At 42.1% G+C, this 16,807-nt stretch overlaps 1 protein-coding gene across 1 annotated transcript in view; it reads left to right on the top strand.

Moving 5' to 3' along the window:
- Positions 1–16,807, top strand: part of LOC129848906 (protein kinase C beta type-like) — a gene marked incomplete at both ends in the record, with an annotated part of 43,780 nt that overhangs the window by 24,864 nt on the left and 2,109 nt on the right. Inside the window, 2 exons of the mRNA XM_055916007.1 lie at positions 4,012–4,168; positions 5,408–5,542. Of these exons, the coding sequence (XP_055771982.1) occupies positions 4,012–4,168; positions 5,408–5,542 (292 nt within the window). The remainder of the gene's footprint in view (positions 1–4,011; positions 4,169–5,407; positions 5,543–16,807) is intronic.

Here is a 16,807-nt window from a genome sequence, read left to right as displayed (position 1 = left end):
AACCCTGACCTCCTTATATCAGGTCTGGTCAACCCTGACCTCCTTATATCAGGTCTGGTGAACCCTGACCTCCTTACATCAGGTCTGGTGAACCCTGACCTCCTTACATCAGGTCTAGTCAACCCTGACCTCCTTATATCAGGTCTGGTTTGACCTCCTTATATCAGGTCTGGTGAACCCTGACCTCCTTACATCAGGTCTGGTGAACCCTGACCTCCTTATATCAGGTCTGGTGAACCCTGACCTCCTTATATCAGGTCTGGTGAACCCTGACCTCCTTATATCAGGTCTGGTCAACCCTGCCCTCCTTATATCAGGTCTGGTGAACCCTGACCTCCTTATATCAGGTCTGGTGAACCCTGACCTCCTTATATCAGGTCTGGTCAACCCTGACCTCCTTATATCAGGTCTGGTGAACCCTGACCTCCTTATATCAGGTCTGGTGAACCCTGACCTCCTTATATCAGGTCTGGTGAACCCTGACCTCCTTATATCAGGTCTGGTGAACCCTGACCTCCTTATATCAGGTCTGGTCAACCCTGACCTCCTTATATCAGGTCTGGTGAACCCTGACCTCCTTATATCAGGTCTGGTCAACCCTGACCTCCTTATATCAGGTCTAGTCAACCCTGACCTCCTTATATCAGGTCTGGTGAACCCTGACCTCCTTATATCAGGTCTGGTCAACCCTGACCTCCTTACATCAGGTCTGGTTGACCTCCTTATATCAGGTCTGGTGAACCCTGACCTCCTTAGATCAGGTCTAGTGAACCCTGACCTCCTTATATCAGGTCTGGTCAACCCTGACCTCCTTATATCAGGTCTGGTGAACCCTGACCTCCTTATATCAGGTCTGGTGAACCTTGACCTCCTTATATCAGGTCTGGCGAACCCTAACCTCCTTATATCAGGTCTGGTTGACCTCCTTACATCAGGTCTGGTGAACCCTGGCCTCCTTATATCAGGTCTGGTGAACCCTGACCTCTTTACATCAGGTCTGGTGAACCCTGACCTCCTTATATCAGGTCTGGTCAACCCTGACCTCCTTATATCAGGTCTGGTGAACCCTGACCTCCTTACATCAGGTCTGGTGAACCTTGACCTCCTTACATCAGGTCTAGTCAACCCTGACCTCCTTATATCAGGTCTGGTTGACCTCTTTATATCAGGTCTGGTGAACCCTGACCTCCCTACATCAGGTCTGGTGAACCCTGACCTCCTTATATCAGGTCTGGTGAACCCTGACCTCCTTATATCAGGTCTGGTGAACCCTGACCTCCTTATATCAGGTCTGGTCAACCCTGACCTCCTTATATCAGGTCTGGTGAACCCTGACCTCCTTATATCAGGTCTGGTGAACCCTGACCTCCTTATATCAGGTCTGGTCAACCCTGACCTCCTTATATCAGGTCTGGTGAACCCTGACCTCCTTATATCAGGTCTGGTGAACCCTGACCTCCTTATATGAGGTCTGGTCAACCCTGACCTCCTTATATCAGGTCTGGTGAACCCTGACCTCCTTATATCAGGTCTGGTGAACCCTGACCTCCTTATATCAGGTCTGGTGAACCCTGACCTCCTTATATCAGGTCTGGTGAACCCTGACCTCCTTATATCTTGTCTGGTGAACCCTGACCTCCTTATATCAGGTCTGGTGAACCCTGACCTCCTTATATCAGGTCTGGTGAACCCTGACCTCCTTATATCAGGTCTGGTGAACCCTGACCTCCTTATATCAGGTCTGGTGAACCCTGACCTCCTTATATCAGGTCTGGTGAACCCTGACCTCCTTATATCAGGTCTGGTGAACCCTGACCTCCTTATATCAGGTCTGGTCAACCCTGACCTCCTTATATCAGGTCTGGTGAACCCTGACCTCCTTATATCAGGTCTGGTCAACCCTGACCTCCTTATATCAGGTCTAGTCAACCCTGACCTCCTTATATCAGGTCAGGTGAACCCTGACCTCCTTATATCAGGTCTGGTCAACCCTGACCTCCTTACATCAGGTCTGGTTGACCTCCTTATATCAGGTCTGGTGAACCCTGACCTCCTTAGATCAGGTCTAGTGAACCCTGACCTCCTTATATCAGGTCTGGTCAACCCTGACCTCCTTATATCAGGTCTGGTGAACCCTGACCTCCTTATATCAGGTCTGGTGAACCTTGACCTCCTTATATCAGGTCTGGCGAACCCTGACCTCCTTATATCAGGTCTGGTTGACCTCCTTACATCAGGTCTGGTGAACCCTGGCCTCCTTATATCAGGTCTGGTGAACCCTGACCTCTTTACATCAGGTCTGGTGAACCCTGACCTCCTTATATCAGGTCTGGTCAACCCTGACCTCCTTATATCAGGTCTGGTGAACCCTGACCTCCTTACATCAGGTCTGGTGAACCTTGACCTCCTTACATCAGGTCTAGTCAACCCTGACCTCCTTATATCAGGTCTGGTTGACCTCTTTATATCAGGTCTGGTGAACCCTGACCTCCCTACATCAGGTCTGGTGAACCCTGACCTCCTTATATCAGGTCTGGTGAACCCTGACCTCCTTATATCAGGTCTGGTGAACCCTGACCTCCTTATATCAGGTCTGGTCAACCCTGACCTCCTTATATCAGGTCTGGTGAACCCTGACCTCCTTATATCAGGTCTGGTGAACCCTGACCTCCTTATATCAGGTCTGGTCAACCCTGACCTCCTTATATCAGGTCTGGTGAACCCTGACCTCCTTATATCAGGTCTGGTGAACCCTGACCTCCTTATATCAGGTCTGGTGAACCCTGACCTCCTTATATCAGGTCTGGTGAACCCTGACCTCCTTATATCAGGTCTGGTGAACCCTGACCTCCTTATATCTTGTCTGGTGAACCCTGACCTCCTTATATCAGGTCTGGTGAACCCTGACCTCCTTATATCAGGTCTGGTGAACCCTGACCTCCTTATATCAGGTCTGGTGAACCCTGACCTCCTTATATCAGGTCTGGTGAACCCTGATCTCCTTATATCAGGTCTGGTGAACCCTGACCTCCTTATATCAGGTCTGGTGAACCCTGACCTCCTTATATCAGGTCTGGTGAACCCTGACCTCCTTATATCAGGTCTGGTGAACCCTGACCTCCTTACATCAGGTCTGGTGAACCCTGACCTCCTTATATCAGGTCTGGTTGACCTCCTTACATCAGGTCTGGTGAACCCTGACCTCCTTACATCAGGTCTGGTGAACCCTGACCTCCTTATATCAGGTCTGGTTGACCTCCTTACATCAGGTCTGGTCAACCCTGACCTCCTTATATCAGGTCTAGTGAACCCTGACCTCCTTATATCAGGTCTAGTGAACCCTGACCTCCTTATATCAGGTCTGGTCAACCCTGACCTCCTTACATCAGGTCTGGTGAACCCTGACCTCCTTACATCATGTCTGGTGAACCCTGACCTCCTTATATCAGGTCTGGTCAACCCTGACCTCCTTACATCAGGTCTGGTCAACCCTGACCTCCTTATATCAGGTCTGGTCAACCCTGACCTCCTTACATCAGGTCTGGTGAACCCTGACCTCCTTACATCAGGTCTGGTGAACCCTGACCTCCTTATATCAGGTCTGGTCAACCCTGACCTCCTTACATCAGGTCTGGTCAACCAGACATCAGTGTGCAGGGTTTTGCTCCTAACACACCTGATTCAGCTAATCTCTCTAGTCCAGGAGGCTCCTAACCTATTGTCTCTCTCCTCTCTCTCCTTCCTCCCTCTCCTCTCTCTCCTTACTCCCTCTCCTCCCTCTCCTCCCTCTCCCCTCTCTCTCCCTCTCCTCCCTCTCCCTCCTCCCTATCATCTCTCTCTCCCTCCTCCTATCCTCCCTCTCTCCCTTCTCCTCCCTCCTCTCTCCTGCTCCTCCCCTCTCCCCCTCCCTCCTCTCCCCCCTCCTTATCCTCTCTCTCTCCTCCTTTCCTCCCTCTCTCCCTTCTCCTTGTCTTTCTCCCCTTCTCCTCCCTCCTCTCCTCCCCTCTCCAGTCCATGAAGCCTGTAACCTGGTGCCTATGGACCCAAACGGTCTGTCTGACCCCTACGTGAAGCTCAAACTCATCCCCGACCCCAAGAGTGACACCAAGCAGAAGACCAAGACCATCAAGGGGAACCTCAATCCTACCTGGAATGAAACTTTCAAATTGTATGTTCAGTTGACACTACGCTTTACACTATCTTTGTTAAAGAGGCTTCTGAACTTTACACTATCTTTGTTAAAAAGGGCTTCTGAAATTTACACTATCTTTGTTAAAAAGGCCTTCTGAAATTTACACTATCTTTGTTAAAGAGGCTTCTGAACTTTACACTATCTTTGTTAAAGAGATTTCTGAACTTTACACTATCTTTGTTAAAGTGGGCTTCTGAAATTTACAGTATCTTTGTTAAAAAGGCTTATGAACTTTACACTATCTTTGTTAAAGAGGGCTTCTGAACTTTACACTATCTTTGTTAAAGAGGCTTCTGAACTTTACACTATCTTTGTTAAAAAGGCTTATGAACTTTACACTATCTTTGTTAAAGAGGGCTTCTGAACTTTACACTATCTTTGTTAAAGAGGCTTCTGAACTTTACACTATCTTTGTTAAAGAGGCTTCTGAACTTTACACTATCTTTGTTAAAAAGGGCTTCTGAACTTTACACTATCTTTGTTATAGAGGCTTCTGAACTTTACACTATCTTTGTTAAAGAGGCTTCTGAACTTTACACTATCTTTGTTAAAGAGGCTTCTGAACTTTACACTATCTTTGTTAAAAAGGCTTCTGAACTTTACACTATCTTTGTTAAAGAGGATTCTGAACTTTACAGAGACAGTTCTACACTTTGTTAAAGAATGACTAGAGGATGACTTAATGGAGGATGACTTAATGAGTGTTCTCTACCCCCTTCCTCCCTCCCCCTCTCCTTCTCCCCCTCCTTTTCCCTTTCCTTCGCCCTCCCTCTCCTTCTCCCCCCTCCTTCTCCCTCTCCTCCCTCCCCCTCTCCTTCTCCCCCCTCCTTCTCCCTCTCCTCCCTCCCCCTCTCCTTCTCTCCCCCCCCCTCTCCTTCTCCCTCCCTCCCTCCCTCTCCTTCTCCCTCCCCCTCTCCTTCTCCCTCCCTCCTTCTCCCTCTCCTCCCTCCCCCTCTCCTTCTCTTCCCCCCCTCTCCTTCTCCCTCGCTCCCTCTCCTTCTCCCTCACCCTCTCCTTGTCCCTCCCTCCCCTCTCTTCCCTCTCCTCCTCCCCCCTCTCCTTCTCCCTCCCTCCCTCTTCCCCTTTCCTTCTCCCTCCCTCCCTCTTCCCCTTTCCTTCTCCCTCCCTCTCCCTCTCCCTCCCTCCCTCCCTCCCTCCCTCCCTCCCTCCCTCTTCCCCTTTCCTTCTCCCTCCCCTCTCCTCCCTGGTCTACAGTCCCCTGAAGGACTCTGATAAGGACCGTCGTCTGTCGGTGGAGATCTGGGACTGGGACATGACCAGCAGGAACGACTTCATGGGAGCGCTGTCCTTCGGCATCTCAGAGCTCCAGAAACAAGGAGTGGACGGATGGTGAGATGGAGAGGAGGGAGGGAGGGAGGGGGGAGGGAGGGGGGGGGGGGGGGGGTAGTAGAGGGGGGAGTGGTAGAGGGAGGGGGGGTAGTAGAGGGGGGAGGGGTAGAGGGAGGGGAGGGGAGGGGTAGAGGAGGGGAGGATGGAGAGAGGAGGAGAGAGGTAAGGATGTAGGGAGGAGGAGGAGAGAGGTACGGATGTAGGGAGGAGGAGGGGAGGAGAGAGGAGAGAGGTAAGGATGTAGGGAGGAGGAGGAGAGAGGTAAGGATGTAGGGAGGAGGAGGAGAGAGGTAAGGATGTAGGGAGGAGGAGGAGAGAGGTACGGATGTAGGGAGGAGGAGGAGAGAGGTAAGGATGTAGGGAGGAGGAGGAGGAGAGAAGTAAGGATGTAGGGAGGAGGAGGAGGAGGAGGAGAGGAGGAGAGAGGTAAGGATGTAGGGAGGAGGAGGAGGAGAGAAGTAAGGATGTAGGGAGGAGGAGGAGGAGGAGGAGGAGGAGAGGAGGAGAGAGGTAAGGATGTAGGGAGGAGGAGGAGAGAGGTAAGGATGTAGGGCGGAGGAGGAGGAGGAGGAGAGAGGAAGGGGGAGAATGAAGGATGGAGGGTGGAGGAGTAAGGTCCTATCTTTCACTGACACCCTTTCTCTATCTCTGTCTCTCACACTCTCTCTCACACTCTCTCTCACTCTCTCTCTCTCTCTCTCTCTCTCTCTCTCTCTCTCTCTCTCTCTCTCACTCTCACTCTCTGTCTCTCTCTGTCTCTCTCTGTCTCTCTCTCTCTCACTTTCTCTCTCTATCGCTCTCCGTCTCTCTCTCTCTCACTCTCTCTCTCTCTCTCTCTCTCTCTCTCTGTCTCTCTGTCTCTCTGTCTCTCTCTCTTTTCGCTGACACAACCATGTGGAGAGTTTCTAATGAGATGCCAGCGTTTGAGGAGGAGCAGGAGAAAATGCCATTAAATATCAGAATGTTCCTACTCCCATCTGTGCTGCGGCACAAAGCCTTCTGGGAAAACTCGCCGGGACGCAACAACGCAAAACCACAAGAGAGAGAGCCAACAAGTTAACAGGAAGAGGGGAAGAAGAAGAGGGGGGAAATAGATGAGGAAATGAGAGGAAGATGGGTCTCAGTGTATCAGTATGGTGTATATCAGTATGGTCTGTATCAGTATGGTCTATATCAGTATGGTCTATATCAGTATGGTCTGTATCAGTATGGTCTGTATCAGTATGGTCTATATCAGTATGGTCTATATCAGTATGGTCTGTATCAGTATGGTCTGTATCAGTATGGTCTGTATCAGTATGGTCTGTATCAGTATGGTCTATATCAGTATGGTCTGTATCAGTATGGTCTGTATCAGTATGGTCTATATCAGTATGGTCTATATCAGTATGGTCTGTATCAGTATGGTCTGTATCAGTATGGTCTGTATCAGTATGGTCTATATCAGTATCAGTATGGTCTGTATCAGTATGGTCTATATCAGTATGGTCTATATCAGTATGGTCTATATCAGTATGGTCTATATCAGTATGGTCTATATCAGTATGGTCTGTATCAGTATGGTCTGTATCAGTATGGTCTATATCAGTATCAGTATGGTCTGTATCAGTATGGTCTATATCAGTATGGTCTATATCAGTATGGTCTATATCAGTATGGTCTGTATCAGTATGGTCTGTATCAGTATATATCAGTATGGTCTGTATCAGTATGGTCTGTATCAGTATGGTCTATATCAGTATGGTCTATATCAGTATGGTCTATATCAGTATGGTCTATATCAGTATGGTCTGTATCAGTATGGTCTGTATCAGTATGGTCTATATCAGTATCAGTATGGTCTATATCAGTATGGTCTATATCAGTATGGTCAGTATAGGTATGGTCTGTATCAGTATGGTCTATATCAGTATGGTCTGTATCAGTATATATCAGTATGGTCTGTATCAGTATGGTCTATATCAGTATGGTCTATATCAGTATGGTCTGTATCAGTATATATCAGTATGGTGTGTATCAGTATATATCAGTATGGTCTGTATCAGTATGGTCTGTATCAGTATATATCAGTATGGTCTGTATCAGTATGGTCTGTATCAGTATGGTCTATATCAGTATGGTCTGTATCAGTATGGTCTGTATCAGTAGGGTCTATATCAGTATGGTCTGTATCAGTATGGTCTGTATCAGTATGGTCTATATCAGTATGGTCTATATCAGTATGGTCTGTATCAGTATGGTCTGTATCAGTATGGTCTGTATCAATATGGTCTGTATCAGTATGGTCTGTGTCAGTATGGTGTATATCAGTATGGTCTATATCAGTATGGTCTGTATCAGTATGGTCTGTATCAGTATGGTCTGTATCAGTATGGTCTATACCAGTATATATCAGTATGGTCTGTATCAGTATGGTCTATATCAGTATGGTCTATATCAGTATATATCAGTATGGTCTATATCAGTATGGTCTATATCAGTATATATCAGTATGGTCTATATCAGTATATATCAGTATGGTCTGTATCAGTATGGTCTGTATCAGTATGGTCTATATCAGTATGGTCTGTATCAGTATGGTCTATATCAGTATGGTCTATATCAGTATGGTCTGTATCAGTATGGTCTATATCAGTATATATCAGTATGGTCTGTATCAGTATGATCTATATCAGTATGGTCTATATCAGTATATATCAGTATGGTCTATATCAGTATGGTCTATATCAGTATGGTCTGTATCAGTATATATCAGTATGCTCTGTATCAGTATGGTCTGTATCAGTATGGTCTATATCAGTATGGTCTGTATCAGTATGGTCTATATCAGTATGGTCTATATCAGTATGGTCTATATCAGTATGGTCTGTATCAGTATATATCAGTATGTTCTGTATCAGTATGGTCTGTATCATTATGGTCTGTATCAGTATGGTCTATATCAGTATGGTCTATATCAGTATGGTCTATATCAGTATGGTCTATATCAGTATGGTCTGTATCAGTATGGTCTGTATCAGTATGGTCTATATCAGTATATATCAGTATGGTCTGTATCAGTATATATCAGTATGGTCTATATCAGTATGGTCTATATCAGTATGGTCTATATCAGTATCAGTATGGTCTATATCAGTATGGTCTATATCAGTATCAGTATGGTCTATATCAGTATGGTCTATATCAGTATGGTCTATATCAGTATGGTCTATATCAGTATCAGTATGGTCTATATCAGTATCAGTATGGTCTGTATCAGTATGGTCTATATCAGTATGGTCTGTATCAGTATATATCAGTATGGTCTATATCAGTATGGTCTATATCAGTATGGTCTATATCAGTATGGTCTGTATCAGTATGGTCTGTATCAGTATGGTCTGTATCAGTATGGTCTATATCAGTATGGTCTATATCAGTATGGTCTATATCAGTATGGTCTGTATCAGTATGGTCTGTATCAGTATGGTCTGTATCAGTATGGTCTATATCAGTATGGTCTATATCAGTATGGTCTGTATCAGTATGGTCTATATCAGTATGGTCTGTATCAGTATGGCCTATATCAGTATGGTCTATATCAGTATGGTCTGTATCAGTATGGTCTGTATCAGTATGGTCTATATCAGTATGGTCTATATCAGTATGGTCTGTATCAGTATGGTCTGTATCAGTATGGTCTATATCAGTATGGTCTGTATCAGTATGGTCTATATCAGTATGGTCTGTATCAGTAGGGTCTATATCAGTATGGTCTGTATCAGTATGGTCTGTATCAGTATATATCAGTATGGTCTATATCAGTATGGTCTGTATCAATATGGTCTATATCAGTATGGTCTATATCAGTATGGTCTGTATCAGTATGGTCTGTATCAGTATGGTCTATATCAGTATGGTCTATATCAGTATGGTCTGTATCAGTATGGTCTATATCAGTATGGTCTATATCAGTATCAGTATGGTCTATATCAGTATGGTCTATATCAGTATGGTCTGTATCAGTATGGTCTGTATCAGTATGGTCTATATCAGTATGGTCTGTATCAGTATGGTCTGTATCAGTATATATCAGTATGGTCTGTATCAGTATGGTCTGTATCAGTATGGTCTGTATCAGTATGGTCTATATCAGTATGGTCTGTATCAGTATGGTCTGTATCAGTATGGTCTGTATCAGTATGGTCTGTATCAGTGTGGTCTATATCAGTATGGTCTATATCAGTATGGTCTGTGTCAGTATGGTCTGTATCAGTATGGTCTATATCAGTATGGTCTGTATCAGTATGGTCTGTATCAGTATATATCAGTATGGTCTGTATCAGTATGGTCTGTATCAGTATGGCCTATATCAGTATGGTCTATATCAGTATGGTCTGTATCAGTATGGTCTGTATCAGTATGGTCTATATCAGTATGGTCTGTATCAGTATGGTCTATATCAGTATCAGTATGGTCTATATCAGTATGGTCTGTATCAGTATGGTCTATATCAGTATGGTCTATATCAGTATGGTCTATATCAGTATGGTCTGTATCAGTATGGTCTATATCAGTATGGTCTGTATCAGTATCAGTATGGTCTGTATCAGTATGCTCTATATCAGTATGGTCTATATCAGTATGGTCTATATCAGTATGGTCTATATCAGTATGGTCTATATCAGTATGGTCTATATCAGTATGGTCTGTAGCAGTATATATCAGTATGGTCTATATCAGTATGGTCTATATCAGTATGGTCTATATCAGTATGGTCTGTATCAGTATGGTCTGTATCAGTATGGTCTATATCAGTATGGTCTATATCAGTATGGTGTAGTGTTAGGTCTGTATCAGTATGGTCTATATCAGTATGGTCTGTATCAGTATGGTCTATATCAGTATGGTCTATATCAGTATGGTCTGTATCAGTATGGTCTATTCCAGTATGGTCTGTATCAGTATATATCAGTATGGTCTATATCAGTATGGTCTGTATCAGTATATATCAGTATGGTCTATATCAGTATGGTCTGTATCAGTATGGTCTATATCAGTATCAGTATGGTCTATATCAGTATGGTCTATATCAGTATGGTATATATCAGTATGGTCTGTATCAGTATGGTCTGTATCAGTATGGTCTATATCAGTATGGTCTATATCAGTATGGTCTATATCAGTATGGTCTATATCAGTATGGTCTGTATCAGTATGGTCTGTATCAGTATGGTCTATATCAGTATGGTCTGTATCAGTATGGTCTATATCAGTATGGTCTGTATCAGTATGGTCTGTATCAGTATGGTCTGTATCAGTATGGTCTGTATCAGTATGGTCTATATCAGTATGGTCTGTATCAGTATGGTCTGTATCAGTATGGTCTATATCAGTATGGTCTGTATCAGTATGGTCTGTATCAGTATGGTCTGTATCAGTATGGTCTATATCAGTATGGTCTGTATCAGTATGGTCTGTATCAGTATGGTCTGTATCAGTATGGTCTGTATCAGTATATATCAGTATGGTCTGTATCAGTATGGTCTGTATCAGCATTGTTTTACGTCTAGTTAGTCTAGTACTGTAGTCTAGTTAGTCTGTACTGTAGTCTAGTTAGTCTGTACTGTAGTCTAGTTAGTCTGTACTGTAGTCTAGTTAGTCTGTACTGTAGTCTAGTTAGTCTAGTACTGTAGTCTAGTTAGTCTAGTACTGTAGTCTAGTTAGTCTGTACTGTAGTCTAGTTAGTCTAGTACTGTAGTCTAGTTAGTCTAGTACTGTAGTCTAGTTAGTCTTGTACTGTAGTCTAGTTAGTCTGTACTGTAGTCTAGTTAGTCTAGTACTGTAGTCTAGTTAGTCTAGTACTGTAGTCTAGTTAGTCTTGTACTGTAGTCTAGTTAGTCTGTACTGTAGTCTAGTTAGTCTTGTACTGTAGTCTAGTTAGTCTGTACTGTAGTCTAGTTAGTCTAGTACTGTAGTCTAGTTAGTCTAGTACTGTAGTCTAGTTAGTCTTGTACTGTAGCCTAGTTAGTCTGTACTGTAGTCTAGTTAGTCTAGTACTGTAGTCTAGTTAGTCTTGTACTGTAGTCTAGTTAGTCTGTACTGTAGTCTAGTTAGTCTAGTACTGTAGTCTAGTTAGTCTGTACTGTAGTCTAGTTAGTCTGTACTGTAGTCTAGTTAGTCTAGTACTGTATTCTAGTTAGTCTATTACTGTAGTCTACTTAGTCTGTACTGTAGTCTAGTTATTCTCTACTGTAGTCTAGTTAGTCTGTACTGTAGTCTAGTTAGTCTGTACTGTAGTCTAGTTAGTCTGTACTGTAGTCTAGTTAGTCTGTACTGTAGTCTAGTTAGTCTAGTACTGTAGTCTAGTTAGTCTGTACTGTAGTCTAGTTAGTCTGTACTGTAGTCTAGTTAGTCTGTACTGTAGTCTAGTTAGTCTGTACTGTAGTCTAGTTAGTCTAGTACTGTAGTCTAGTTAGTCTGTACTGTAGTCTAGTTAGTCTAGTACTGTAGTCTAGTTAGTCTAGTACTGTAGTCTAGTTAGTCTTGTACTGTAGTCTAGTTAGTCTGTACTGTAGTCTAGTTAGTCTAGTACTGTAGTCTAGTTAGTCTGTACTGTAGTCTAGTTAGTCTGTACTGTAGTCTAGTTAGTCTAGTACTGTAGTCTAGTTAGTCTGTACTGTAGTCTAGTTAGTCTGTACTGTAGTCTAGTTAGTCTAGTACTGTATTTTAGTTAGTCTATTACTGTAGTCTACTTAGTCTGTACTGTAGTCTAGTTAGTCTCTACTGTAGTCTAGTTAGTCTAGTACTGTGTTCTAGTTAGTCTGTACTGTAGTCTAGTTAGTCTAGTACTGTAGTCTAGTTAGTCTGTACTGTAGTCTAGTTAGTCTAGTACTGTAGTCTAGTTAGTCTTAACTGTATTCTAGTTAGTCTGTACTGTAGTCTAGTTAGTCTAGTACTGTATTCTAGTTAGTCTTAACTGTATTCTAGTTAGTCTGTACTGTAGTCTAGTTAGTCTGTACTGTAGTCTAGTTAGTCTAGTACTGTAGTCTAGTTAGTCTAGTACTGTAGTCTAGTTAGTCTGTACTGTAGTCTAGTTAGTCTAGTTATGTAGTCTAGTTAGTCTAGTACTGTAGTCTAGTTAGTCTGTACTGTAGTCTAGTTAGTCTAGTACTGTAGTCCAGTTAGTCTGTACTGTAGTCTAGTTAGTCTAGTACTGTAGTCTAGTTAGTCTGTACTGTAGTCTAGTTAGTCTGTACTGTAGTCTAGTTAGTCTAGTACTGCAGTCTAGTTAGTCTAGTACTGTAGTCTAGTTAGTCTTGTACTGTAGTCTAGTTAGTCTAGTACTGTAGTCTACTTAGTCTGTACTGTAGTCTAGTTAGTCTGTACTGTAGTCTAGTTAGTCTGTACTGTAGTCTAGTTAGTCTGTACTGTAGTCTAGTTAGTCTAGTATTGTAGTCTAGTTAGTCTAGTACTGTAGTCTAGTTAGTCTAGTAGTGTAGTCTAGTTAGTCTAGTACTGTAGTCTAGTTAGTCTGTACTGTAGTCTAGTTAGTCTGTACTGTAGTCTAGTTAGTCTGTACTGTAGTCTAGTTAGTCTGTACTGTAGTCTAGTTAGTCTGTACTGTAGTCTAGTTAGTCTAGTACTGTAGTCTAGTTAGTCTGTACTGTAGTCTAGTTAGTCTAGTACTGTAGTCTAGTTAGTCTGTACTGTAGTCTAGTTAGTCTAGTACTGTAGTCTAGTTAGTCTAGTACTGTAGTCTAGTTAGTCTGTACTGTAGTCTAGTTAGTCTGTACTGTAGTCTAGTTAGTCTGTACTGTAGTCTAGTTAGTCTAGTACTGTAGTCTAGTTAGTCTAGTACTGTAGTCTAGTTAGTCTGTACTGTAGTCTAGTTAGTCTGTACTGTAGTCTAGTTAGTCTAGTACTGTAGTCTAGTTAGTCTGTACTGTAGTCTAGTTAGTCTGTACTGTAGTCTAGTTAGTCTGTACTGTAGTCTAGTTAGTCTAGTACTGTAGTCTAGTTAGTCTAGTACTGTAGTCTAGTTAGTCTAGTACTGTAGTCTAGTTAGTCTGTACTGTAGTCTAGTTAGTCTGTACTGTAGTCTAGTTAGTCTAGTACTGTAGTCTAGTTAGTCTAGTACTGTAGTCTAGTTAGTCTAGTAGTGTAGTCTAGTTAGTCTAGTACTGTAGTCTAGTTAGTCTGTACTGTAGTCTAGTTAGTCTGTACTGTAGTCTAGTTAGTCTAGTACTGTAGTCTAGTTAGTCTGTACTGTAGTCTAGTTAGTCTGTACTGTAGTCTAGTTAGTCTAGTACTGTAGTCTAGTTAGTCTAGTACTGTAGTCTAGTTAGTCTAGTACTGTAGTCTAGTTAGTCTGTACTGTAGTCTAGTTAGTCTGTACTGTAGTCTAGTTAGTCTGTACTGTAGTCTAGTTAGTCTGTACTGTAGTCTAGTTAGTCTAGTACTGTAGTCTAGTTAGTCTGTACTGTAGTCTAGTTAGTCTGTACTGTAGTCTAGTTAGTCTGTACTGTAGTCTAGTTAGTCTGTACTGTAGTCTAGTTAGTCTAGTACTGTAGTCTAGTTAGTCTGTACTGTAGTCTAGTTAGTCTAGTACTGTAGTCTAGTTAGTCTAGTACTGTAGTCTAGTTAGTCTGTACTGTAGTCTAGTTAGTCTGTACTGTAGTCTAGTTAGTCTAGTACTGTAGTCTAGTTAGTCTGTACTGTAGTCTAGTTAGTCTGTACTGTAGTCTAGTTAGTCTAGTACTGTAGTCTAGTTAGTCTGTACTGTAGTCTAGTTAGTCTGTACTGTAGTCTAGTTAGTCTAGTACTGTAGTCTAGTTAGTCTAGTACTGTAGTCTAGTTAGTCTGTACTGTAGTCTAGTTAGTCTGTACTGTAGTCTAGTTAGTCTAGTACTGTAGTCTAGTTAGTCTGTACTGTAGTCTAGTTAGTCTAGTACTGTAGTCTAGTTAGTCTAGTACTGTAGTCTAGTTAGTCTAGTACTGTAGTCTAGTTAGTCTATTACTGTAGTCTAGTTAGTCTGTACTGTAGTCTAGTTAGTCTAGTACTGTAGTCTAGTTAGTCTGTACTGTAGTCTAGTTAGTCTGTACTGTAGTCTAGTTAGTCTGTACTGTAGTCTAGTTAGTCTAGTACTGTAGTCTAGTTAGTCTAGTACTGTAGTCTAGTTAGTCTGTACTGTAGTCTAGTTAGTCTAGTACTGTAGTCTAGTTAGTCTAGTACTGTAGTCTAGTTAGTCTGTACTGTAGTCTAGTTAGTCTAGTACTGTAGTCTAGTTAGTCTGTACTGTAGTCTAGTTAGTCTAGTACTGTAGTCTAGTTAGTCTGTACTGTAGTCTAGTTAGTCTGTACTGTAGTCTAGTTAGTCTAGTACTGTAGTCTAGTTAGTCTAGTACTGTAGTCTAGTTAGTCTGTACTGTAGTCTAGTTAGTCTAGTACTGTAGTCTAGTTAGTCTGTACTGTAGTCTAGTTAGTCTGTACTGTAGTCTAGTTAGTCTGTACTGTAGTCTAGTTAGTCTGTACTGTAGTCTAGTTAGTCTGTACTGTAGTCTAGTTAGTCTAGTACTGTAGTCTAGTTAGTCTAGTACTGTAGTCTAGTTAGTCTAGTACTGTAGTCTAGTTAGTCTGTACTGTAGTCTAGTTAGTCTGTACTGTAGTCTAGTTAGTCTGTACTGTAGTCTAGTTAGTCTGTACTGTAGTCTAGTTAGTCTGTACTGTAGTCTAGTTAGTCTAGTACTGTAGTCTAGTTAGTCTGTACTGTAGTCTAGTTAGTCTAGTACTGTAGTCTAGTTAGTCTGTACTGTAGTCTAGTTAGTCTAGTACTGTAGTCTAGTTAGTCTAGTACTGTAGTCTAGTTAGTCTGTACTGTAGTCTAGTTAGTCTGTACTGTAGTCTAGTTAGTCTGTACTGTAGTCTAGTTAGTCTAGTACTGTAGTCTAGTTAGTCTAGTACTGTAGTCTAGTTAGTCTAGTACTGTAGTCTAGTTAGTCTAGTACTGTAGTCTAGTTAGTCTAGTAATGTAGTCTAGTTAGTCTGTACTGTAGTCTAGTTAGTCTGTACTGTAGTCTAGTTAGTCTAGTAATGTAGTCTAGTTAGTCTAGTTATGTAGTCTAGTTAGTCTAGTAATGTAGTCTAGTTAGTCTGTACTGTAGTCTAGTTAGTCTGTACTGTAGTCTAGTTAGTCTAGTATTGTAGTCTAGTTAGTCTAGTACTGTAGTCTAGTTAGTCTAGTAGTGTAGTCTAGTTAGTCTAGTACTGTAGTCTAGTTAGTCTGTACTGTAGTCTAGTTAGTCTGTACTGTAGTCTAGTTAGTCTGTACTGTAGTCTAGTTAGTCTGTACTGTAGTCTAGTTAGTCTGTACTGTAGTCTAGTTAGTCTAGTACTGTAGTCTAGTTAGTCTGTACTGTAGTCTAGTTAGTCTAGTACTGTAGTCTAGTTAGTCTGTACTGTAGTCTAGTTAGTCTAGTACTGTAGTCTAGTTAGTCTAGTACTGTAGTCTAGTTAGTCTGTACTGTAGTCTAGTTAGTCTGTACTGTAGTCTAGTTAGTCTGTACTGTAGTCTAGTTAGTCTAGTACTGTAGTCTAGTTAGTCTAGTACTGTAGTCTAGTTAGTCTGTACTGTAGTCTAGTTAGTCTGTACTGTAGTCTAGTTAGTCTAGTACTGTAGTCTAGTTAGTCTGTACTGTAGTCTAGTTAGTCTGTACTGTAGTCTAGTTAGTCTGTACTGTAGTCTAGTTAGTCTAGTACTGTAGTCTAGTTAGTCTAGTACTGTAGTCTAGTTAGTCTAGTACTGTAGTCTAGTTAGTCTGTACTGTAGTCTAGTTAGTCTGTACTGTAGTCTAGTTAGTCTAGTACTGTAGTCTAGTTAGTCTAGTACTGTAGTCTAGTTAGTCTAGTACTGTAGTCTAGTTAGTCTAGTACTGTAGTCTAGTTAGTCTAGTACTGTAGTCTAGTTAGTCTAGTACTGTAGTCTAGTTAGTCTGTACTGTAGCCTAGTTAGTCTGTACTGTAGTCTAGTTAGTCTAGTACTGTAGTCTAGTTAGTCTAGTACTGTAGTCTAGTTAGTCTAGTACTGTAGTCTAGTTAGTCTAGTACTGTAGTCTAGTTAGTCTAGTACTGTAGTCTAGTTAGTCTAGTACTGTAGTCTAGTTAGTCTAGTACTGTAGTCTAGTTAGTCTGTACTGTAGTCTAGTTAGTCTGTACTGTAGTCTAGTTAGTCTAGTACTGTAGTCTAGTTAGTCTAGTACTGTAGTCTAGTTAGTCTGTACTGTAGTC

Source organism: Salvelinus fontinalis, unplaced genomic scaffold, assembly GCF_029448725.1.
Source record: "Salvelinus fontinalis isolate EN_2023a unplaced genomic scaffold, ASM2944872v1 scaffold_1281, whole genome shotgun sequence".
Taxonomy (NCBI): Eukaryota; Metazoa; Chordata; class Actinopteri; order Salmoniformes; family Salmonidae; genus Salvelinus; species Salvelinus fontinalis.
The sequence above is the reverse complement of the archived record's forward strand: the minus strand, read 5'-3'. Positions and strand labels throughout refer to the sequence as shown.